Genomic DNA, 24,523 nt, shown 5'->3' on the forward strand with positions numbered 1-24,523 from the left:
AAAGAACTGCCTGTGCAGGATTGGAACCCATTGTGTGTGTACGAGTATGTGTCTTTCCTGGTGCTCCTCATAGTCGGGGAATATGTTGCCTACAAGATTGATTTGATTCCTAATCCTGTGTTTTATGACTTCAAAGTCCTTACGTGGGCACTTTAGCGTTCGGTGGTGCCTCATCGATATCGATCGTGACGACCCATCAGTGGTTAGTCACAGGTCAGAGACTGATATCTGGTGGCGTACGCCATACGATCTGATGAAATGACGACATGAGAGCAAACAGCAAAGTGCAAGGGGGGGAGGGGGGTGAATATTAAAGTTGATTTGCAAGAAGCCTACGCTGAAGGCCACCTTCTGTGCCCGTATCTGGTTCGATTCGGCTTCTGGTCTCTAGGAGCTTGTGGTGTCATACTTCAGCGATAACGTCTGCCTTTTCTGACCTGGGGAAGGCTCAATAATGTAAGAAATCGTGGCATTTCTGCAAAAGAAGATATATTCACGTTATGCTGACTAGTACCAAGTATCATTTCAAGTTGTGTAACCAACCTCATAATTATTATTTAGCCATCAACATGCGCAACATCACAATTGCTGGAACTCTGCTCGAAACGCGCCAGTAGCGAAAACGATAGAATAAATAGTCGTTGCAGAACTTCTTTTGGGCTTTACGTTTTACCGGGGCTGTTGCTCTCCGGTTCCCTCCGCGTCAGTGCGGTGAAGGGTGTCTCAAGCGGGACATGCTCGCAGGACGTTGCAGTACACCTGTAGGGCTAAATTCGCATGCTCTCTGGGCCACTTTCCGTACGCTCCAACACAGATGGGCCTAAGCCACAATTTTCCGATGTATTCTCCTTCCCAATCGGCCACGCGTCAAACGCTCGCGGCTGCCAGTTGCTGACCCATTGTTGTCAGCACAGAAAATAATCCACTCAAGTCTAGGTCGAAGTAGAACTTCTCTGGATACATTGTGTTCCGCAGTTGGCTGATAGGTGCTTCTAGTGTTACGAATCCAATCCAAGTCCAAGCTGAGCCGCAGCCGCCATAACCTGAACTACGTACGGCAGAGAACTTTTCGCGGTCGCTTTGAACGTTCCACCGGAACAGTAAAAGGAACACCACACCACACCACTCAATGTTGTCTCAACATATTCACTCATTTTCAAAAAGGTTTATTTTGTATAAGTGTCGGAAGACAACAAGTGTGAAAGAATCACATCATTGGGGATTCCTTTCGCGCAAAGCAGGTTTCCCCGATTGTGATTGGGCAACTCCGTATCACAGTATGGCGGCTCCAGTCACTTGACGGTCAGTGGTCCACGGAGAAGCTTGGGTCACCTGCTCCAGCACACACACGCACATAAACAGCAAGAAACAGACATTAGAATCAGAAGCATACGTCCTTTTACCCTTGAATCGTCCTTTGGGAGCAGTTACCAAACCAAATCTGCCGGCTGTCTCTCTCACAGAAAATCGTTCTTTCATCACCGTTCGCTAGCCGACCGGCACGGAGACCCAAACACAAAAACTCCTTGCCTGCAGGAGAACACACCCGCGCGCCAACAGCAGCTAAGCCATGCTCGCATTCCGTCCGAACATTTCGCACTGCGAGCAATATATCATTATTTTTTTTGTCCTCTGTCTGTGCGCGTTGTACTTGTTTTGTCGGTTGCTACAACACGTGCTCTTTGTTTGGCCTCCCGGGACCCCTATCACTGGGACAGGCCCGTGTGTCGCGAACAGGCCCCGGACGGCGAATACCTCCTGGGTGATCGCTTCTTCTCATCTTCTTGCTGAGTCCGTGTTTCAATCATCCCTTTATGTAAGGGTCGTTTTCATGCCGTTCTGTGTAGGTGTCGAGCTGCCGGTCGTCCCATCATCGCCACTGGCGCTGTTGCTTTGTGCTTGCTCGGGACGGAGGCTTTTTGCCCGCCTGGATCACGTTTGTCTCGGAGACGACAAGGTGAACAAGGCGCGTGCAATCGCTGCAGGCTGTTGGGTGTAACGAACCTGGTGGAGCTTCTGCGAGAGCGGGGTTTGTTGCTTGACGGATTCTTATATTATGCGTTTTGGCTTGGACTTGCGCGCAGATATACGTGTAATTTCCACGTTGGAAGCGAGCGCGGACAGGTTGATCGCGTCTGGTTTGCTTCTTCCTCATCTCTTCGTTGGCTTCGAACATTGTTTCGGCGGCCGCGTCGTGATTTTTTTTTAGGAACAGCAGACACTTTGCTTTCCTCGGTTGCGATTTCATCACCCGCGAGATACATCTTACCATTGCAGTTTTTTTTCTCTTTTTATTATTATTATTGAACGTCCAGGAGAACGTCCAGAAGAATCCTTCCGTGGCGTGAGACCAGACCCCAAAAGCTCCCTATAGAGCCCATAGTTTGAGACAATTCACACAACACTGTGCATATGCCCAATGAAAGTGCGCCGTTTTGCATACCAGTCGGCAAATCAGGAGCCTTCCTGTCTAGCTCGCCATTCGGCAGGGCCTGGCTACCATCGACTTCTACTGGAACAACAACAACTACATGAATGATTACGGGATGAGGTGATTCACCGCAACAATTCCGGTACTTCTACTGGAAATGCACGGCTGACTCCCAGTTATTCGCTATTCTAAAATAACAGAAGCTAACTTTAGCTAAAATAGACATTTATTTGATACAATCTTATTGATTCGAAGGTCTGAAACATGTATTCACTGTGCATGTGAAGCACACTGTGTTGCGCTTGGTGGCATACTGTTACAAAATTTGAACTTACAAAACGAACACACTGTATAATTCCTCATGAGTGAGCCTACGATTCCACGTACGTAACTTCGCTCTCGCACTCCTGTCTACGTTTGCACCGTATTCGAAATGCGACGGCGCTCGAACGTGTTCCTCACGCTTTAACTCTTCCACACCTTCCATCCCCGAGACAACCTCAGAAACTGTAAGAAATGGTACTTCTAGCTGCATGCTCTGCCCTTTCACATACAATTTAGCCCTTGGTCCTTTATATAAAATTTAGTCCTTTGTCCTTTCTATAAATAAATGATGAGTTGTGTGTTTGGAAAGTTTTCCATTTAGTTGCGTAACAGCACACGAGGCTATAGTGTTTTACGCAATCTTATGCCAACAACAAGTGTGTGACATAGAACAGCACTTACACTATATACGAGGAAATTAGGAGTCACTATGCTATGCTCCATGGACTGTAAAAGCTGCTACAAAACCGGATCTTTCCTGCTCCAAGAGCTGCTCTACAGGCAGCTTCTTGTCAGTTCCACCACAGAAAATTTCTTCTTAAAAATGTTTTTAGTAAGAAAAATCTTTTCCTTAGTAGGCTTCCCCGCCCAAATGCTCACATTCTGGTAGTCGAATACATCCGAATGCCTGCTGTCGAACAGGGACGTTGTCAAAGAAGAAGAAAAAAAAAACGAAATATCGAAAGGAAATAAAAAAAACAATCACCGGAAAAAGCAAGGCACGATACACATACATTGTCTTCTTGAGCCGTGTATTTTCGCTGTTATATATACTGTGGCAGAAAAAGACTGCGATAAAGCTTCTCCCCCCCCACCCAACTGGCCGTCACCAGTCGGTGTCCGGAGACACACGTCCTGAAGTGATTCTTTTTCTCGAATCGAGCAACCAGCATCGGACGAGACGGATGCACGTGGGGCGTGCTGTGGCCGTCTGAAGCCGTTCGATCTTCATTGGCGATTTCTTATCGCGGCCGAATAAAACCATTCATCAGGCTCGATCAAGCCTCGGGAAATCGAAAAAAAGAAAAAGAAAAAGGAGTCCTCCGCCCTCCTCCTATCTCGACTGTGATGCAGGCTCGATCAAGACGTTTTGCCTTGTTGTTTCTTCCTTCTTATGGGTGTAGTTTACGTGCCCTTTTCCCTGCTTCGTCGGCGGATATCGAAGTTGAATATGGCCGTCCATTTTTATTCCTTTGTGTAGCAATGTGACGCAGTTTATTTCGGCGATGGGCTCCAAAGTGTGAATTTGGCTGACAGTAGAGAGAGAGAGAGAGAGGGGAGGAGGGGAGGGCTTTTTTTTTTTTTCGACGGATTTGAACTGCTCGCTATAGGGTCTGTACGAACGCCATTCTTCTTCGTTTCACTTTTTATATCTGGGGAGAGAATGGTACGTCGAAAGCAGTTTACGCTTCCGGAAAAGCGCAGCAGTGGTTCTGTGAATTCAACAGTGGTTTGGTGCTATGCGGCGAAGCCTACGCATTGCCTGTTTTCAGTCGGTGTTGCAGCCATTAGAGCTCTGCAGTAATACCTTGTGCAGGATATTGCCGTTACAGTAACTCACACGTTCCACAGTAACTCCACGTTCTAAAGGTTTTATACCCCGTGTACGATACCGAGTACCCGCTGCACACGTGAGTAAATGTCAGCGGTGTATATACGGCAGAAATTTTGGGAATTTTGATCGAACTGACGTACACGACCTCCCATAAAATGCACTCACTCTCACCGCTCTTCTTCGTCTTGTTCTTCTGCCTTTCTTTTTTTTCTTTTTTTGCTACTCCATATGTTATCTTATTGTACTGAATAGAATATTCATTTCACTTCTCTATCTTAATGTACTAGCATATTGTGAGGTAGATTATATGTAGGTAACGTGCTTGTAGATTATGTAGTGCTTATCTTATTCAGCAACGGGAAGCCGGAGTAAGCGAGCGTGTTCTGTCTATCCCAATAGTGCGCTTGAACACTCTCGGTTACTGGAGCAAAATTTCTAGCTGTCGATACCAAAGCGATAGCCTCTATGAAAGCGATAGCTTTATAGGGCCCACTAGCGACGACACTAGGGTATGCCCGTCCGTAACAGTTGTGGAGGAGTCCGTAACAGAATGAGAGAGAGAAGAGAAGGAAACTAGTTACATTGGTACCGAAACTACAGTGCTGGCACACGAAGAACACGATCGGAATGTCGCCCCGTACAAAGCTCCTCCATTTAAAAGCGCGTTTTGCAGAATACCCAATGAACGCTGACGCTTTTTTTCGCTGACCATTAAACATACTCCCCTCTATGATGCAGCCAATTTTCGCTTTCGTTCTGTTCTTTTTTTCTTTTCTTTTTTTCAGTAACCTATGCTCTGACGTTCCATTGTACTAGTGGATGTCATTATTTGGTCCATCTACGACCCGCCGCTCCCAAGAACTAATGTTCGCTACTTCGACCCGTCACGCGGTTTTCTGCATTCCTCCAAGCGATATCGAATAACAGCTTGCTTGACAATACAACTATATTTCGATTTGGACTAGAGCAAGGCAGCTCGGGTGTTGCGCTTATAAGATGAGACCTTCGGCTTTCCTCTTCTTTCTCCTTTTTTTTCTAAGAGCAAGAAAGGGACGAGCTTTGTGACCCGCTGACCGGAGTGGAGCGCCAGTAACAGCTTTCGTCCCTCGAGCCACGGCGACGGCGCGTGCCCCGCGAGGATTCAGAAAATTGGATTGTGGACAGCCTGCTGCCTCCACCACTGCGATCAATGCAGAAGGGACATCGAATAAGTCTAGGACATCTTGAAGCTTCCTTGCCGTTCGCACGCGTCTGCCAACCCCGCGCTTCAGCGAAACTTAAAGTACAGGCACATAGCATAAATCTGGGAGATTGTACACAGTCAACTTGTAGAATGTTGTTGAATATTTCGTGTTCCGTCTGATAAGTATGTTCTGTGTCGTCAAAGCCAGCAGAGCGAATTTGCTAACCTTACACATCCGCATGGGATGATGATATGAGCCTGACTGATCAATGCCTCATGGCCGTGTAAAAAACGGGACCTTCGTTGTAGAGCACCCATCCGATTCTTTTGTAGCGCACTTTAAAGGGTATTACCGATTACGTCACCGTAGCGTTCCTGCGACGTCATCGTGATTTTCATCAATGTGTGACCTGTATAGGCACATTCGAACTATTTTTTGAACATTCCGTTAGTTTTGCTCTTTTCTTTTTCTTTTTTTTTTTTCAGCGTACGCAGCCAAGTATGTAGCTACGACCTTACTTACCTTTTCGTAAATTAAATTTCCCCCATTCATCATCATCAGTGTATTTGTTGTTGTTGTTGTTGTTGTCGTAAAATGCGGGTGTACCTTCCACTCGCATTCTATTGCCTTTTCAACGAAGCCCCGTCCGTTTTTCTTTCATTTTTTGCTTTCCTTTATTTCTTTTGTTTATTTTCAGTTCCTTTCTTTTTCTTTCTTTTTGTTTATACTTCAGTTTCTCTTTCGGAATAGCAAGCTGGCAATAGCTTGGCTGACATTTCCGTCGTTTTTTCTTTCACTCTATTAAACATATCCCCCCCCCCCCTGGTCTGCTAAATCGCGGTAACTATGGAAACAGGCCCGACGTTAATCTAGTCGCTCTTGTCTAGCCCTCTTGCGGCAGACGATGTCGTTGGTTACTGTCATACAGTACCCGTTACAAAACTACACATTTCGAGTACACAGTTAGGGATACGGCCAAAGCTTTATTGATTAGGATAAATATTATTCGATCATATAGTGCATGCACGTGGTGTTTGGAAGCCAATTCTTCTATAGTTAGATGCGGAAGACGGTTTAGCCTTCACTCGAGGTCAATCTTCCCGTGCTTTTGCGTATACTCTACTTGTCCTACACAGGACCCTAAAACAAATGAAGGCGCTTTTTACTGCTTCGAACGACTGTTGTCATTAGGGACGTTGCCGTCGTATCGGGAGCTCCTAAACACCCTCTAAGCAGCCATCGATAGAGGGCATTTCCCCCACTGCCAATTGGGGAACGATGTTCTGGGGCTAATTCCCGGTACTTGTTTTTGTACACGGCCACTAAGGCCGTTCTTTTCGTTCTCAGCTCCACATCGATTGTTTAATTGCGCTGCCAGCCCGGCCTCCGAGGGCTTCACCCTGGTACCCCTTTAGGGCTCCCGATTTATTGGCAACGTTGACCACAAGCTGTCTGCCTTCTTTGGGCCATGTGTCTGAGGGCTGTCGTTGCGGACGTAAATTTAACGTCACTTCAGCGTTTCTTCCCTTCCATGTGGGACATTCGCGGCTTGTCGTATAGGGGAATAAGGATATTAATTCAGCTGGGGATTTCGGAAGAACATCGCATATCCTCATGTCCACCGCCTCGCATATTTTCTCTCATATTTCTTCCTATGGTCCTCGGGAAGGAGATACCACTTGAAGACTGTGCTTAGATTGTGGAGGGAAAGCTATGAGCCATGTGGTACTACGTACTCCTTCTGGAATCTGCGGTGTCTCGCTAAGTGGGGCCCACGTTTCCATGTTTGTTTCTACTGTCATCATCATCAGCAGCAACAGCAGCGACATCACACAGTCTTGTCACAGAACGGTGTTTGTATAGGCCTATAGTTCATTTAGTCAGCTGACTTATTTTTTGCTGCGCCTTTCTTTGCCTCCGTTGTTTTCAACCGGTAACGCCGACAGACTTGACACTTACATCTTGCAAAGCGAGCAAATCATATGTGCAGGAAACACAAACAAACAAAGAATTGAGGACCGTCAATACATGTCTTTGTTTGGGGATGCTAATCTATGCTGCAGTGAAACGTAGTGGGCAACATGTCCTATGCAATATTAAACTGCGATTGTTAGTGTTATCACAATAAGAGGTTGTGTGAACTGACAGTCCGTAGTTTACAGTCATCAGTGTGGCACTGTTATGCTAGAGCATTCCGCCATCGATGCCAGAGACACATCTTCAGCACGACACTGCTCTTATCGGATCTGTTCATTAAGGCAATTGAGGACAGTTATTTTTTCAATTGATTATTTTATTGTCTTTCCAATAGTTCCCTCAGATATATGCTCGTGGCAACGCTACCTGCATATGGGGATGTCTAGTGGATTTATAGTGTGTTGTCACCTCATCACCCTGCGATATATATGAAAGGACTGATTTAGTCTTCTTGTGGGGTCGGTAAACATGATTTGTGTTTGAGTTCAGTTGATTTCACTTCAATTTCTATTCTCCTTCCTCAGCTTACAAGCTCCGCCCTTAGCTCCCGGACACTCCAAGTCATCTACCAGACCGCTGGGAACGCGCTGAAGGAAATCTCCGCAAACGTCACCATCCTTGCAAAGGCCGCCTCTGCTAGGTGAGTTTTGCGTAACGAAATTTCACGCGGATAACCATTTAGATGCTGTGTCGAGCGATATAACCACAAACTATCCCACAGCAGATAACAGTTTCGATACCGTAAGGAGCGATATAACCACAAACTATCACACGGGTGACTATTTGGATACCGTAACGAACGATATAACCACAAACTATCACACGGGTAACTATTTGGATACCGTAACGAACGATATAACCACAAACTATCCTACGGATAATTATTTAGATACCGTGACGACCGATATAACCACAAACTATCCTATACGGATGACTATTTAGATACCGTGACGAGCGGTATAACCCCAAACTATCCCACGTCCGACTGTAATGACTGTCTCTCCCTAGATTTCACGGCCATGTCTTTCGGCACATGATAGGCTGATATCATCACCGATTTTAGTACCTCGCAGCCCCGTATTAAGCTTTATGGGGGCGAAGCAGTCATTGAGACATCCCATACAGAGGAGTGGGCAATGGTACGAAGGCAAAGCCGTGTTTTCTCGATAATTGACGAGCCATCGGAGGACGTGATTGCAGCGGTTTGTCGATAACAAATCTCCGGGGACAGGTTTCGTTTTGCGGGCCACATCGTAAAACAGGTCGCCAAGGAAAACATGCCGCGCTCATATAACGAGGAGGGCGGTATAATTCATGCTCTGCATAAAGAGGACGGACCTTATTGGCTGATGCTGCTCCTCTTTGACGCTGTTCAGTGAGATATCCGCCGTGGTGGACGCTGGCAACGTGGGTTATGGGTTTACATGCTGCCTGGCTGATGACGATGGGAGGAGAAAAAAAATGATATGGAGATGTGACCCCGCTCACCGCGGGACAAGCTACTCCGGATCTAGTACCGGGAAAATAGAATCTGGAAAAGTTTGGATGTATGCTGGCAGATGGGTTGGTTTTTCGAAGAAGGCAGTACTATTCCTGGCGATATGTGTAACGAAATAAAAAAATAAAAAAGGAGGCCATGGCCAAAAAAATAAAGACTAGGCAAAAAATGAGTGAGCAAATGGACTTTGGGCAAGATGGGGGAATCGAAGGCGGTGCGGCAGCCTTCACATGTAGAGAGCTGTTTTTACTCCTTTTTTTCTCACCCTTTTTCAAAGCACTCCTTCTTTTTCTCCTTTTTCTCCCTCTTTTTCAAATTACTCCTTTTTTCTTCTCTCTCCCTCTTTCAAATAACTCATTTTTTCTTCGTGTGTAAGACACGACCGTAAAACACACAGGCTGCCACCATTTGCACTGCGTTACCCACCTAACCAGTAACCACCTACGGCCAAGGTAGTGCGACACCACCAGAACCACGGTATTCTGTCCCTATCTCCTTGCAAATTCTATACTCGTGTTCGACCTATAAGAACGGCACGAAATGTAGTCACTCATCCCTACTATGCTGAAACCTCCTTTCAGGGAAAGGGTAACGGACGCACTTTCGTTACACCTATATTTTCGTTTCCGTTATTCGTTTCTGATACCAGCTTTTGAATTTCGTTTCCGTTACTGTTTCCGTTACTGTTTCCGGTAATGGAACAGCTGTTGTAGAGCTGCGGGAGGACAGCCCGTCCAGCTCTGTCAGCACCCTGTTTTGCCCAAGTGCTGCTTCGGTGTCACGCGTACACACTACACAAGTAATTATACGTCGTTGGGATGCGCACATATCTTGCAAGATTTAAAAAAAAATTGTAGGAACATGTCCTCAGTCTTCAGTCACTCTGAGTCCAGCAACTCAAGATGTGCGTGACCTTCATCCAATGTCGCATTCATAGGCGGACGCTCGCAGTAGTAATACTGTCATAGCCACGGTGAAATGAAAATGAAGTAAAAAATAAATAAAAATCGAATGCTTTCATCCTCGTGTTATGGTGGGGTAGAGTGCGTGGAGTCTATGTTTCGTAAGTCTCATGTGTTGGTGTCATGGAGTTATGAGGGACTGGGACGAGTAGGTAAGCCAGGGATGCACCCTCGAGATCATTTCTATGCTCGAGATCCAATATTGCGCTTTCTGTCCATGCTCTCGTGGAGTACTTAGAGCATTACAGGGAATGGAGTCATAAAATACAAAAATGAAATGAAAAGTCACTCAAATGTCATCGCACAACAGGAATATAGCCATTACCCGAATTCAATACCGGATGATAATTTTCGTTTCGGTTTCTGTTTCCGGTAATAGAGGACCGTGATGTGCGTTTCCGTTATCGTTACCATCCCCAATTTCGGTAATATACCGTTTCTGTTTCCGTTACCATTACCGTTACCTTTCCCTGCTTCCTTTCATGCAACACAAGTTCCCTGAGCCTCAACCAGTTTTTATAAAAAAGAAAACCAAAGATCCTTCTTCCGTCACACAGGGAGAATCGCCTTGCCCAACCATCTCTTCTGTTCTTTTCGATGATGATGATTATGATGAGGATGGTAGGAGAAAAAAAAAGGGAGATGCGAGCTCTCTCACCGCTGGACAAGCTACTCCATGTCTAGTGGAGAACAAAGAAAGAAAAAAAAAAAAAAAAAACGTAGAAGAAAACGAGAGCTCCGCTTTTCGAATTACCCTCCTTAGAGGTAGCCCACAACATGGACTCGAGAATATCAGTTCGTAATCGAACATCAATTCTCCATGCCTAGGTCCTGCACCTTACACCAGTTACGCAAGTGTCCGCAGTGTTTTCGTCACGGATCCACTCTCCACCACAATCTTTCTTTCTTTTTCACTCTTCTTTCTTTTCTTTTTCTTTTTTTTTTTTTTTTGCGTGGTCTGGCTGGTTTTCGTCGTGTCACTGTTGGTTCGCCGTCACTCACTGTGATCGCTCTCGACACGTACAGGATCGACGAAAACAATCATTTTCATCGTGGGGGCCACGGACTTAGTTTCGTTTAGCCTCCAATCACCTTCCGCCTCTTCTCTTTCTCTTTGGCGCCGAGACAAAAGGAAGGGCAAAGGAAGAATTCTTTTCTCATTTTACAAAGTAGATCCGAAATTAAAGTTGACGGCGGACGTAATGACGAGAACCTTCTTTCTCTCTCTCCCTCTCACTGCAACGACAGAAAAAAAGGGACAAAACTTCCATAATTGATTTCAAAAGGGAGGGAGACTTTGAAGCCTAAATTATGAACTTTTCCACGCTATACGACCTTTTTCAATTTTTTCATTAATTTTTTTTTTTTATAACCAGTTTTGACGATCGAAGGACGACGACGCCGCGCCACCTTTTTCTCCTCCTTGTGCTCGCGACGACAAAATCTCGGCGGCCGAGTTTTAATTTTAGAGCGGCGGAATTTTTGACGGGCTGCAGCGTTTTTCCTTTTTAGTATTACGTCGCCGTTTTCCCTTGCTTTTCTGTTTTCTCTTTTTTTTTTTTTTTCATTTTTGTCGCGGAGGCGAGCAATATGGATTGACAGCTCCTTGTCTGCCAAGGGATTTTGGAAACGTGTTCTTTGGACTTATCGAACATCGATAGTGATACCAGCGACGCGCACGGCGTTCACTTCAGTCAGCCATGGTTTCACTGGAAACAATCTGCAGAAGGCTCGGAGGCTAGCATGTGTCAGGACTTTGTGACACGCTTTTTCTGTTTAACTTGCTTTCCCTGCTACTTTTGTTTTCAGGCCCCGTTTTCTTCTTCTTCTTCTTCTTTTTTTTAAATATATATCGGTGGAGAGTTGTGGTGTTTTTTGCTTCCTGCCTACGTGCTATGGTGACTGACGACGAAAGATGTGCGTAGAACGGAGCCTGTTTTGAAGGATTGATAAGGGGCGAATGTTCTTTTCCGCTGCGAGCGCTTCGCAGCGGCGAGGTTCTCAGCGGAAGCTCCTCGTGTGTGGTTGATGCGGATGGTGAAATGGAATGAAGGGTATTACGGTGGGTTCAAGGCATTTGATGGAGATCATTTGCTCAAGGAAGGCAGCGCTTCTGCCTCCAATATCTGTCTCTTCATGAAGTTGTTTTAGTGCGCGGTGCGTCTGCTTTGCTTTGAAGGAAAGAGCGGGAGATGGTTGATTAATTTGATTGTGTACGTAGGAAACGTGTGGCGGTGCGCGCCGAGTATTGCAAGGTTTATTATCGAGTATTGCAAGTATTGCATAGACCATGGTTTCCACTAGTCCTTTTCCACCGCACATGGAGCAGTTTGTGAGGCTGCTTTTCCGATCATGGTGTAGAAAGCTACGGCTGTATCCGTCTATCTCACCGTACCTCATCGACCTCCGCTGAACTTTATGCTATCTTGTTATTCTTGACATATGCGGAAGACTGCGAACCGCGGCACTGGGTAATTTACACCGACTCCAAAGCAGCTCTCCTGTGCATTCAAAACATGGGCATCCGCGGTTCCCTTGCCTCAGTGGTGATAGACATCCTGTGCGCCCCGAAGTCTCTACAAGATCGCTCCCACTACGTTGCCTTTCAGTGGGTTCCAGGGCATTGCGGAATAACTGGGAACCACGAGGCCGACGCTGCCGCTGCACACCAACAACGGCCTTCTATGCTCATTATACTCTCGAGAGGAGACAGAAGATCCCTCCTCAGGCATTTGTCCGATTCCTGGTCTACCCTACAGTGGCAACACGACATTCCAACTAGGTCCTCTCTGGGAAGTGTAGACCCAACGCTGTCATACCGGCTGCATGCAAAGCTTCCTCGTCCTCTGAAGTCGCTCATCCACAGGCTACGTCTGAATGGGGCCTTTACTCCGTCCTATCGATACGAGCTAGGCTGTGAGGCTAGCCCTATGTGCAACGAGTGTGGTGTACTTGCCTAAGTTGAGCACATACTCCTCCGCTGCCGGACCTATATCAACGAGAGGCGTACACTGCAGTCACAGCTTGCCACCCTAGGCTGCCGCCCCTTCAACTTGTTGACCATCCTCGGCACTTGGGACACCGCGGCCGACTCCAGGGCGGCCTTACGTCATGTGGTTGACTTCTTTTAGGCGAGAGGCCTAAAGGACTCATTATGACCCCAGCAGCGCCCTCGGACATTCCCACCATCACGATCACGTTCAGCATCGCCATCGCCACTTCGATCATTCTCGTCATCTCTCATCGTCATTACTCATCACTCTCACCACTCATATTAGACCCCTAGCTATTGCGTAGCGTTCCACTCCTAGAGTGGAAAACCTCCCCACTTCATCATCACAATATACGTATATGTTGTTGTTGTTGTTACGGCTGTATGGGACGTTCAGACGAAACCGGTGGATTAGGGTCTACATGGTCCGAGGAAGCGAGGCTGGGACCACGAACGAAAAGTCTGGGTCTATGCTGATCAGTGGCGACCTTCCAGAATCACTGCGCCACAGGTCCCTGCTTAGTAGGCAACGCTGTAGGGTCGCTGTAGGCGAAAGTGCACGATGTGTGTTCTTTTCCCTGCTGGAAGCTAACAAGCTACATGGGAAGAAAGACTATGTGTAAGTGCATGTATCGTCTGGATAGGTAAGGCAAAAGATTATGTGGATTTTACGACCATCGTTATACTGCATGGTCCCTAAAAAAATGGTAAGGAGATGGTATCAGACATAATGTTATCGAGAAAATTATTTCCAACAATTAAAATTTGTGCGTTTTGACAGTTCTTCGTCCTGTCACGTTATAGTATATTCTGACGCAGCTTCCGGAGAGCTGGTTTTTATTTTGCAAAATACCTGCTGTTATCTAGCCGCGCTGCTATTTCGAAAAGGGACTCGCAGTATACTTCAATGTACAAACAAAATCGATCCTCATATGCATACTATTCCTCTAGTGTCGTTAACGAGCGCTTTACGAAGCTGAGAAACGAAAGGGCCGACGCCTGGCATTTAACTTTACAACGACCCTCCCCACCTATATACCGAGCGATCCGCTGATCTCCTTCTCAACATGCTAATTTTCGCCTTCCCTCACTCGTCGCACAGCCAGAGAGAGTCGTCCCAGTAATGGCGTTAGATCTGCGTAAAAATCCTCGTAGTGTGCTGATATCCTGGATATATCTCTCTCCTCTTCTCGGCGAAGAAGAGTATAGTTGCGCCAATATACCACAACGGCCTCTCTCTAATGAATAAATCCTCTATTTATAAGCGACAGTGAAAGGTGGCATACGAGCTTCATTTCCCAGCCGGGTCTTTCTCGTTTATTTGCATAGAAACCATGGCCGCCAGGATGGCGAAACGATGCCCTGACAAAAAGAAAGGCATGATGGGCGAGGCAGAGAAAGGAGCCATCGGCGTGCCAATGAGAGACTGCTTTATTCTTTGCGCTCCGCTTTTCGTGACGGCAACGGATACTTTATATAGTTTTTTGTGTGTGTGTGCCGAGTTTTCTTGTTCTTCTTCTTCTTCTTCTGCAAGGTGGCAACAGTGGGGAGGTTCTTTGGATCGGTGTTTCCAAAGGTCTTTGTATATAGGACGGCTCTTGTAAAAGTTTCCTTCGGTTCTCTTTTTTTATTTTTCTCCCGTTGCAAAAATCGTCGTTTGAAACTGTTGCTTGTTGACGGTTTATGCGGGTTTTACACCGCACTCTTAGAAAAGAAAGGGTGGAGCAGCTATACCTTTTAGGAGATAATGGTTGTCGCGTATGTTGCGCCTAAAAGGTTGCAAAGTTCTACCTGATACCTCACTCTCAAAACATAACTTCACCGCATAGCACGTTGTCCGCAAACCATTGCCACGAATTAAAAAAGGTTACTGTTTCTGATCCGGTGCGCAAGTTGGGGGGAGGGGGATATATTTATTAGACGAAAAGAAAAAAAAACGGGGAAAGGTCAGCCAAACGGGACGTCGGCTTGCTATTCCAGAAATAAGAAATAATAATAAATAAATAAAAAGAAAAGATGGGGCGAGTTGGGGCGTACGCGTATTTGTAGCAATTTGGATATATGATAATTTCGAGCGTCACTGTTGGCCCGTCCACAGTAACATCTTCGTCAAACAGCGTTGTTTATTTGTCTTAGCTCTCTCTTCTATGCATTCCTGCTGAGCTCCGTACTTACCAATTCAGACTTGTGCCCGTTACTCGAAAAAAGTAATTGATTACCGTTACTCCTACGGAAAGTGTAATTCCTTATCGTTACCAATTACTCGACTTCAAATGTAATTGAATAACGAGTAGAAAAGTAGCGCGTCACTCCGGTCGTTACTCCCGTATTCACGCAAATTATACCCGTCTGTGTGTGCCTCAGAAAAGGAAAAAAAAAAGAAAAGTTAAACGCCGGTACAGCCAGCAGAAATAACACGAAAAACAAAAAAGCGTAGGCCAAGTAGACCTGTACGTCTACGGTATTTATCGCCCCGGAATACGTTGACCCGATTGTGGAAGAACATTGCGTGGAACTTCCCCATGACTCGCTAAACCTCCAAAGCTTCAGGTACCACCACACTGGCGTGGGAAGAGATTAGGGAGGAAGACCCTGAAATTGCAGAACGTAATTACAATGACCTCCGCTTGCTATAATAGAAAGGCACCTCAAAGGCTGATCGCACGAGGGGGCTTGAATTCGGGCAGAACAACTGAAAGATCAGTTAATCGCTGCAGGAAAAGTAATCAATCACTCAGAAAAGTAATTGATTACACGAAAAATTACTTTGACAGTAAAGTAACTGATTACTCGAAAAATTACCCAAAAAGTAATTGATTATAAGTAACGCAATTACTAGTAACGCGTTACGTACAAGTCTGCCTTATTACCATGCATCCTTAGCCAATCCAGTCCAGACTTCCTTCTCATCTGCGCCGTATAACACAATGGTTTTGAAATCACGACTTAGCCCCCCATTCAACCTGGGCTCTCAAATCATTTTCCTTTTTCCTCCTAGGTGGGACGCGTGCCATAAAACGGAAAACCCGTAAAAGTACGCTTTTTGACTGCCCATCTTTTTAAAGCATCAGATGACCGAGACGAAGATAATGACGCGCAATCCGATCGCCACCGTACCGAGCGAAGTAATCCTCCAGTTTTCCTTATTATCCTTTTGAAACTTTATAGTTACTCTTTTTTTTTTTTTTCATCAGCTATAAGTTTATGAAGCGTCAGCATGAGCAGTAGAATGAATATTCTTGGTGACACGTTGCAAGTTTCAATGGAAGGAAGGCGGAGGTAAAGGCTAGTGCAGTTGCTTTGTCTGTGGACTTGGCAGATGGGCGTTTGTTTAAAAAAAAGTTTGGTGATTAATGCTGGGACATCAGGTTACACTATACATTTTAAGATTAATTGTGGGGTGAACGACGCGCCTCACTTTTACGCGAATCAACACTTGATACAGTTTGTTAAAAACAAAAAGCGAAGATAAATGAGTTCATTCTGTTCGTGCAACTTATACTGTAGCACGAAGCGTGTGAGAAAGCAAGAAAATGGCATTTTTGTATTTAAATTTAGAGGACTCGAGAAAGTATCGGACGAGTATTGCCAACGCCACCTATAGATACAGAAAGCCTAATTATACCTCCTCGCACCCCTTCGCCCTGTGATGTCATCTGCTTCAGCCAATCGCCGCGCATGTCCATGCGGCTCATGACGTCCCGTATCCAGTCTAAGACCTATGGCCGCCGAAAGCACGTCGTGATTGGCGGACCTTAATGACTACGTCGCGTTGTTTAAGCGGTCGGCTTTGCTTACACTACGTGGCGCTGGTGTTGCTGTGCTTGCTAAATTGCAACCCACGAAACCCAAGCGGGGCTGTAACGCACGAGGGTTTGGCATCAGCACTTTCTGAACAGGAGATACTGCAAGACTTCAGTTAGGCAAGAGACAAAGAATGCACAGTGTCGGAAAGCAAATACGTGCGTGCGAGCGTTGATCACACACACACACATACATTGGACGGTGATGAGGTGGGCGATTCACCGCCGCTGAGGCGGTACGCTGCCCTATTTCGCGTTGGGGGAGGATGAAGGGATGATGATGCGGCTATCAAAGTGCCGTCGCCAGACCGGTTGAGCACAAGTACTCCGCCAGAAGACGAAGGCCCTGGGCCTGGTGGGCAGCGTTCGACCACGGACCGAGGATCTTCGCTAGGTTGAACGGCCGCTTGTCAATGCGTTGCATAGAGAGAGAGAGAGCGTTGATCAGAAAATCATAGAGTTATCGAAAATTGCAGAACTGCGGCTTCAATCCAACCGATTCTTTTTGCCGTCAAGCACCCGCACCCTACATAAGAGTGGCAAGTGGCAGACAGCCCTCAGTGATATGCTGTCTACTAACCAGGATGCATAACTGTATTTGGCTCATATTCCTGCTGTACGCATATGCCAGAACTGGGAGTAGAAAATATAGCAGGTACCAGGACAAGTAACATAATAAAAACACATATGGAAAGTGGTGGTGATGGTTGTCTCTGAGATGGACCATTCTATGAGCAGAAGGGCAGCTTCATATGTTTTAGCAAACCCCTTTGGGCTGATGAAGAATGATGCCGTGGCGCGGTGTCCCCCATCTAATACATTGCGGAGCGACGCTGATTGTTTCCCATCTGAACGGAAATCCTTCAGCGTGACGAACTGTGACATTTTGGGCCCGTGCGAGAGATATTGGCTGTGCGGAGGAAGATCCAGCCGCCGATGGATATCTCGTCGCCCGAAATGATCGATGTTTCTTCGCCAACATCATATGTATCTCGTGTGAAAGCCGCTTTCTGTGCGAGCTCTACAAAGTTCATATTCTCTCGTGGGTAATTAGTACCATGTCGCATGGCATATATATAGTGGTTAGGATGGTAGCCTTCTACGCTGACACTGGCAGGTGACACGGGTTCGAATTCCTCGCACCGGCTGTGCTGTCTGAGGTTTTCCCTGGGTTTTCCATGCTGGGACGCATACTAACCCCTCTGTCCCCCCACTCCTTCCTGGTGACCTCTCTTCACCTGTCCATGTCTGTACGCCGCTCATAGCCATAGTTGCTACGCGGTGCTAAAACGGAACTTAAAAAAATGTAATTAATGAGATTTAGGGTATACGCCAACTTATGTTTTCAACGCGGGCGGACATGTCTGAATGTCTGACTTGGTCTGAATGCCTTGCAGTCCTTTGGAGGAGAATAAGTGAGGCGACACTTCGTGACGCGCGTGGGAGAGCCAATCAGGTAGCACTTGACGTGACGTCAATATGGGCGCGCCGATGCGTCCGGAGAGCACATGAAGTCAGGGCTGCGCCGTGTCTTGCAGAATTTCCAGCAGAACAACAACCATTGTGTATGTAAGGCGCTGAACGTTACTCTCTACCATAGATTGAGAAGTTACCCGTCAAAAAGAACTCGTTACAAGTTAAGTTACCGTGTGCAAAATGTAACTAAGTTAATAACGAAGTTCTTAAGCCTGAAATGTAACTCGCAGTTACTGGGTTACTTAAAAAAAGAACGAGTTACTTCCAAGTTACTTCGGACACAAAATAGCATTACGCAGGTGCAGCGCTCGTCCGATTTGTTTCGGTTTCAGTCTGTCTACCAATATCATGATGACGTTTCTCTGGTAGAGGTCTATTCGAACGCTTTGCATCTTACTCCCTGTGGGCGCACAATGGTTCAGCTTCATTTCAATGGCAGCGGTTCTTACTTCCTGAATAAAATACTGTCATTAATTGAATATCACGTTTTATCTCAAAAAATGCAATGAAGGAACCGGGGGGAAAGCAAGAAAATATGTGGACGTGAGTGAAAGGCGAGTCAAAAGTAACTTGGAACTTAACTTAAGTTACTTTGGCAAAGTTACCTGAAAAAGGAACGAGTTCCGCTGAAAGTTACCACGGCGCAAAAAGTACCGAGTTAAGTTACAAGTTACCAAAAAAAAGGAACTTAGTTACGGTAACGAGTCACTTGTAACGAGTTACCTCGAACTCTGCTTTCTACTGGCAGCTGATATCTGCGAAGCTCCACAAGGATAAGGATCGTAGTCTAGAAAGCAGCTGACTGTCGCAACAGAAGACCGAACGAAAAAGGACAATGCTTTTTTTTTCAGCGCGGAGGCTTAATGAGAAGCCCGCAGATAGATTGATTGATTGATTTTTAAAAGAAAAAAATGGAGATGTTAGCCTCGAGCCGCTCGGGACTGGCTACTCCAGGACGCGTTATTAAGAAAAGAAATGCTTTTGATTCGTATACGGATTCTACATTCAATACGGCGTATGTTCCACGTGAATTCTATATACCTCCGATCGAATAAAACTTCCTCGCGAAACCCGCGCTTATTTCTGCAACCGTGCACCCATTCATAATGATCCAGTCGTTCCGGACCGTTTACTGCATGCTTAGCAAGGCTTAAGCGCAATTTTCAAAGTGCTAATCTCACTTTTCGATCGGCTCACAATACTCTGTCCCCCCAAAATCATCGCGAAAACGATTGTGCATGTCGTTTACGGATGATTTCCATCGGAGTTGTCTTCATTACGAGTGACGGTCCCACTCCCCCCTTTCCCCGTTCCATAATTCCACATTCGTCGACCCGAACGCTTCGCCAACTCTATGCATTTATATCATTTCCCCCCAGCGGACGAAGTCAGCTGTTCATACGACATAAGCCAGTTGCTCCGTTTCATTAGTCCGCGGACTGTTTCTGGGAAAATTTTGAAAACGTATGTATAAGGTGGAACGGCGCATAATCACCGCCGTAAGCCCCGTAGGGACATTCACGAGCGAAGCTGGATGAGAACCCAGGTTCGGTACAATTTGTTCAGGTAGCCCTAATACCGTGGCGATCATCATGTCTCCAGCAGGGCCACCAGCTGGAAACGAGGCGCGAAGCGAAATGTTTTCGCCATTAACTGCTTGGATGGGTCGGGAAGTTTGCCGCAGATGAATAGTGCTTCTGTCTGGTTAGCGGGGTTCTGTCATTTTGTTTGTCTACTGAAAGCATTGTGCGTGATAAAGCTTTGGGGCTTTGCGTTTTGTTTCGCGCGGATGTTCAGAGAGTGTTGTGCACTGAGGTGGTTTTTATACTGTGCGGTAGGCTTTTCTTTTTCTTTTCTCCTTTTCTAATAGCGTTGGAGTAAATGAGGTGGTATGGAGTGCATACTTTTACCTTTCGCAGGAGCATTTAGAGGTTCTTGCTGTTAGGTCTAGCTCTCGATGTGGCTTGTTTCACGTGTAAGTCTTTTTTTTTTTTTTTCATTTGTGTTCAGTCACGCGAGATGTGAAGCGACTTTTGTTTTGTTTTGTTTGAAGAGAGGTAGGCAGTATGTGCACGGGGTACTGCAAAGAACAGAGAACATTTAGAGAGACGATCGAGTTCAATTTCTCCTCTTCTTTTTCTCCCCTTACAAACAAACAATGTGGTCATAAGGTGGAGTGCAAATACTAAACTCTTTTTTTTTTTTTTTGCACTGTCGGGAAAGCGCCCTTGATGCAGACGCCTTATTAACGAAAACAAAAAAACGCGGTTCTGTGTATTCATTTTATAACTAGAGCAGTAAAAAACTTACGACACTTAAATTATGAATGATGACGTCATGAAGTGTTTCCCCGCTTACGCCACTACCCCAGCTCTTATAGGTTGACTTGAGAGCTAATAAGTATAGCAGTAAATAAAATAAGTCAAAAGTCAAAGCTAGATGGGAAGTAATTCCATTCATTGAGTGACGAGTGAATCCATCCCTCTTTCTTTCTTTTTTAAATTTCCAATACAACCCAAAATCAAATCAAATTAATGCGTCTGCCCTTCACGATATTACCTCTAACCTTATGTGATGTGCTCTTTGAATAGGAACGTCTGATAATGTGACATCTGCACCGTGGGAGCCATAGGTATATAGTACTTTCTGTTCTTTCTTCAATATGCAGGGGATACTTTGTGGTTCGACAGGGAGCTTAAAAAGGACGGCGACATGCTCAGCGTCCCATTTTACGTTCACACGTAAAGGGGAAAGGGAAATTACTTCACGATAAGGGCAAAGGAACGTCATGAAGCTCTTTTCCATACCAAGAAGGCGCGCTAATAACTCTGATATACCTCTTCTTCTTCTTCTCTCTCTTTTTTTTTTCTTAATGCGTTATTGAAAAAGAGATGGACGTTCATTTCAGACTTTATGACGGAGTATCGCCCTCTTTTTGAGGTCCTCCGGACCTCCTACTCCGCAAATGAAAACTTGATGGCTCGCCACCAGCAGCAGTTCATCGCATACGTACTCCCTGAGGACTTCGTGCTAAGGTTTAGTTGCGATAAAAGCCCGGTAATGGCCGGCTACTAAATAACCCGGACCTACACGGCTCCAACTTGTGTCGTTTCGCTGCTTGTGGCTTCCCCTCTGGGCGTATGTGGGGGAGCTTTAAGTTGCCCCGCAATTAGTACTCGCGGCTGGTTTTCATTATCGCCTTCGCAACGTAAATAGAAAAACAAAAGCCTTCAAGTTTTTTTTAAATGGGCAGCGGATGACTCTGCGTTGACGCGCAGCTCAATATGGTGGTGGATATGTTGAAGATGCATTTTTTTTAAATTCATAAATCAGAATATAGCGTGGGCATTGGGTTATATGAGGACTCTCAAGAGGCATGGAGAGGTAGCAAGCCCTAAATTATGGCTTGCTGCTTCCACCTGCCATCGGCCGCAAAGTGGTGGGCATTACGAGAGGTTAGCCTGGTCGAGCCGGCTTGAGTGTAGGCTGCTTCGGCACCGATTGATGAATCGGTGACGTGAAGAGACTCGGTAGACTTTTGTTTGCTGTCTCTTATTCGACCCGGTGTACGTTGGGTAAAAATACAATGTTTGCTAAATAGGTAGCTGGACTACAGAGATCAGGGTGTTGGTTCGTTTTGCGCCTGGTCTCTTCTAGCCAGGCTGGGCATAATGCCGCAGACGTAATCTGTGCCGGAGGCTGCGTATCACCTTCTTCGCAGTCAAGCCTAGTTCAGCCTAGGAGAAGAAGAGACTGTTCGAAACGTCGAAGGCTCACGTCTTGAGATGTCCGTTTCAGTCTTCCCAATTTTATGATACACTCGGAGAAAGAGAGGGGGGGAAAAGAGTAATTTTAGTCCTTGCGGGGACTAGGTACTTTGCCACAGTTCCCTTTCGGGGCTAAATGCTCCGAAAGTTAGGCGAAGTGTAAGGACTACTTGCAGTGTTGGGGAGTAAATTTCGGGACTAATTTCGGGAGAGGACTGAAATGGAGAGTAGCTGCAATCTAGGGTTCTAAAAGCTGTAATTACTCCCTAATTTACTCCTTCTTATTCTGTTCTTTTTCTTCCCCTTCTTCTCTCCTTTTTCTTCTCCTTCTTCTTCTCTTCTTCTTCTCTTCTTCTTCTTCTTAGAGTGCAGCTGACGTCACAGAAGTCAGTACGACCAGAGATTCTGTTGTTGCGGGTTTTCACCGTGACGAAAACATCATTCTGGCTTGACTCACGCTGTTGTTCCATAACGTCACTATGAAGTTACAACGCGCTCCAGCACCATTCGTAGGCGATGAGAGAGAGAGAGAGAGAAATAAAAAAAACACTGGAAGTGGAGAGAGCCTTGTGTGTGTGGGGGGGGGGGGATCGAGGCTGACGTCAGGACGAGGCCCACTAAGTTCCCCGGGATCAGCGTCTACAGTGACGGGGATTTCAAATCTGTTACGCAGCGATTGGTCCGTACGCGCAGACAGAGACAGGATTAGCCTTGCCGTCTTGTTTTCCACCGACGACGAGCCCTCAAAGGTTTCTTGTGTTGCTCCCGCGCGATATCCAATTTATGCAGCCGATCGTGTTCAGCTTTGTACCGAGGAGATTTGGAAGATCGATTATGTCCTACATGCAGCAGGACGATGGCTCGTGCTCTTATACAAGGCGAATATTTTGGATTGGGCTACAAGGAATAACGTAGACTTTTTTTAGACGCGCTGGTGATGAGCCTCGTAGGTGCTGATACTGGTGAGATGTAGACAGGCACTTATGCCGGTCACGCGCGTGACGCAGAACTATCACGTGCTGCTTGTGTTCTACAGCGTACTTTTGACCTGACTGTATAACCATAGTAAGTGTTAGAAGAAAGATGAAAGATTCCCTTCTATATTGTTCCAACCTCAGAACATCAGTTGCTCTCTTGTGAGTGTTAGAAGCTTCACACGAATGTGACTTTGTCTCAGCACTATATTTGGGGTTCAGTCTGTATCCTCGTGCGATTATAACTTAGTAATTGAGTGAACCAGTAGTATAACCGGTGGTTATAACCTTATAACCAGTGAACTGAAAGTATACATCTCTTGATTTATGAAATTGATTAATACAAGAATAACGTCCAGACACTCCAACAGAATAACGTCATAAAATGCTGCCTTTAGGTTACATGCGTCAGGTTTCTCAGGTTGAGTAGTATGTTTTGCAAGAACAGTAAATGGTCGAAAGCTCAGATCAGTGAGTACTACATAGATATACGGCCCGGTGATTGGGAACACGGGCGTCCGCCCGTTTCATCGAACTGGATTACACCCAGATATCCGTTCGGATCGGCCGTACCCATCTTATGCAATCAGCAAGGTAAATCGGCTCATCTCGGGTAACGAATTAAATGCTGTAGGCGTAATAAGAAACGATTATATTAATATTATTATATTGTAATAGTAATACTTACTGGGGTATTATAAGACTCGAACTTACACGTGGATTACACAGTAATGCTACAGTATATTCAGAGAAGGAGCATTATGATACAAAGTATTATTATTACTGCCCGCGCATGGGGTAAGTATCAAAGCTATGTTTTGACATGTACACGTATTGACACACGTCTCTCAACATAAACATTCCCAAATAAGGCATTACATTTATTGATAGCGTATAAAAAAAAGAAAGAGGGCCCACCAGTCTCTTTTCTTCCGGGAGACCACCCACAAAATGTGACCAAGAACCATGATACTTAGATCTGTGCGTCCTCCACAACCCCTCTCTCTCTATATGTTTGCTGGGAAAAACAGCCTCTCGCAATAACTCAAACTCCCTCTGCTTGTACAACATGGCGTCGAAAAATTATTTTCAAACTCCGATGACGTATGGCTAAAGCGCCGGAATTCTAGCCTGGCGCCCTCAGTCCTCCTATCGAACAAAATCCACAAAATATAACCGATAAGAGAAATAAAGTGTATCAGTGTTGGGTTTGCTCGAACAGTCTCTCTCTCTCTCCCCCCCCCTCTTGCCCGCTGCAACTCGATGCATCGTGTGATCGATATGGTTATGTATTTTGTTCACATTTTCCATAGTCTGCGCTTGTGGCGTGCTGCAACATAATCGATTGTGGCTGCTGCTGCTGCTCTTGCAGTTCACGCAGAGATTCTCATGCTCTCGTGGTCGGTGTAAATAACAGAAATTACGGATCGTTTCTCGAAGCCTGTATTTGTGGACGTTGTTTGAAAGCTGATGACGACGTTCTTCTTTCTACTACTTGAAAAAGTCGCATCCTTTTTGCGTAGGTCTGTTGCTGTGTAGCAGCTGGTACTTTGTGTCAGTTATTGATGCTTCTTATTGAA

General features: G+C 45.8%; 1 protein-coding gene across 1 annotated transcript in view; it reads left to right on the forward strand.

The window, feature by feature from the left end:
* Positions 1–24,523, forward strand: part of LOC135367064 (uncharacterized) — a 416,498-nt gene that overhangs the window by 163,162 nt on the left and 228,813 nt on the right. Inside the window, exon 5 of the mRNA XM_064600159.1 lies at positions 7,996–8,111. Within this exon, the coding sequence (XP_064456229.1) occupies positions 7,996–8,111 (116 nt within the window). The remainder of the gene's footprint in view (positions 1–7,995; positions 8,112–24,523) is intronic.

The sequence above is a fragment of the Ornithodoros turicata genome, chromosome 8 (assembly GCF_037126465.1).
Source record: "Ornithodoros turicata isolate Travis chromosome 8, ASM3712646v1, whole genome shotgun sequence".
NCBI lineage: Eukaryota > Metazoa > Arthropoda > Arachnida > Ixodida > Argasidae > Ornithodoros > Ornithodoros turicata.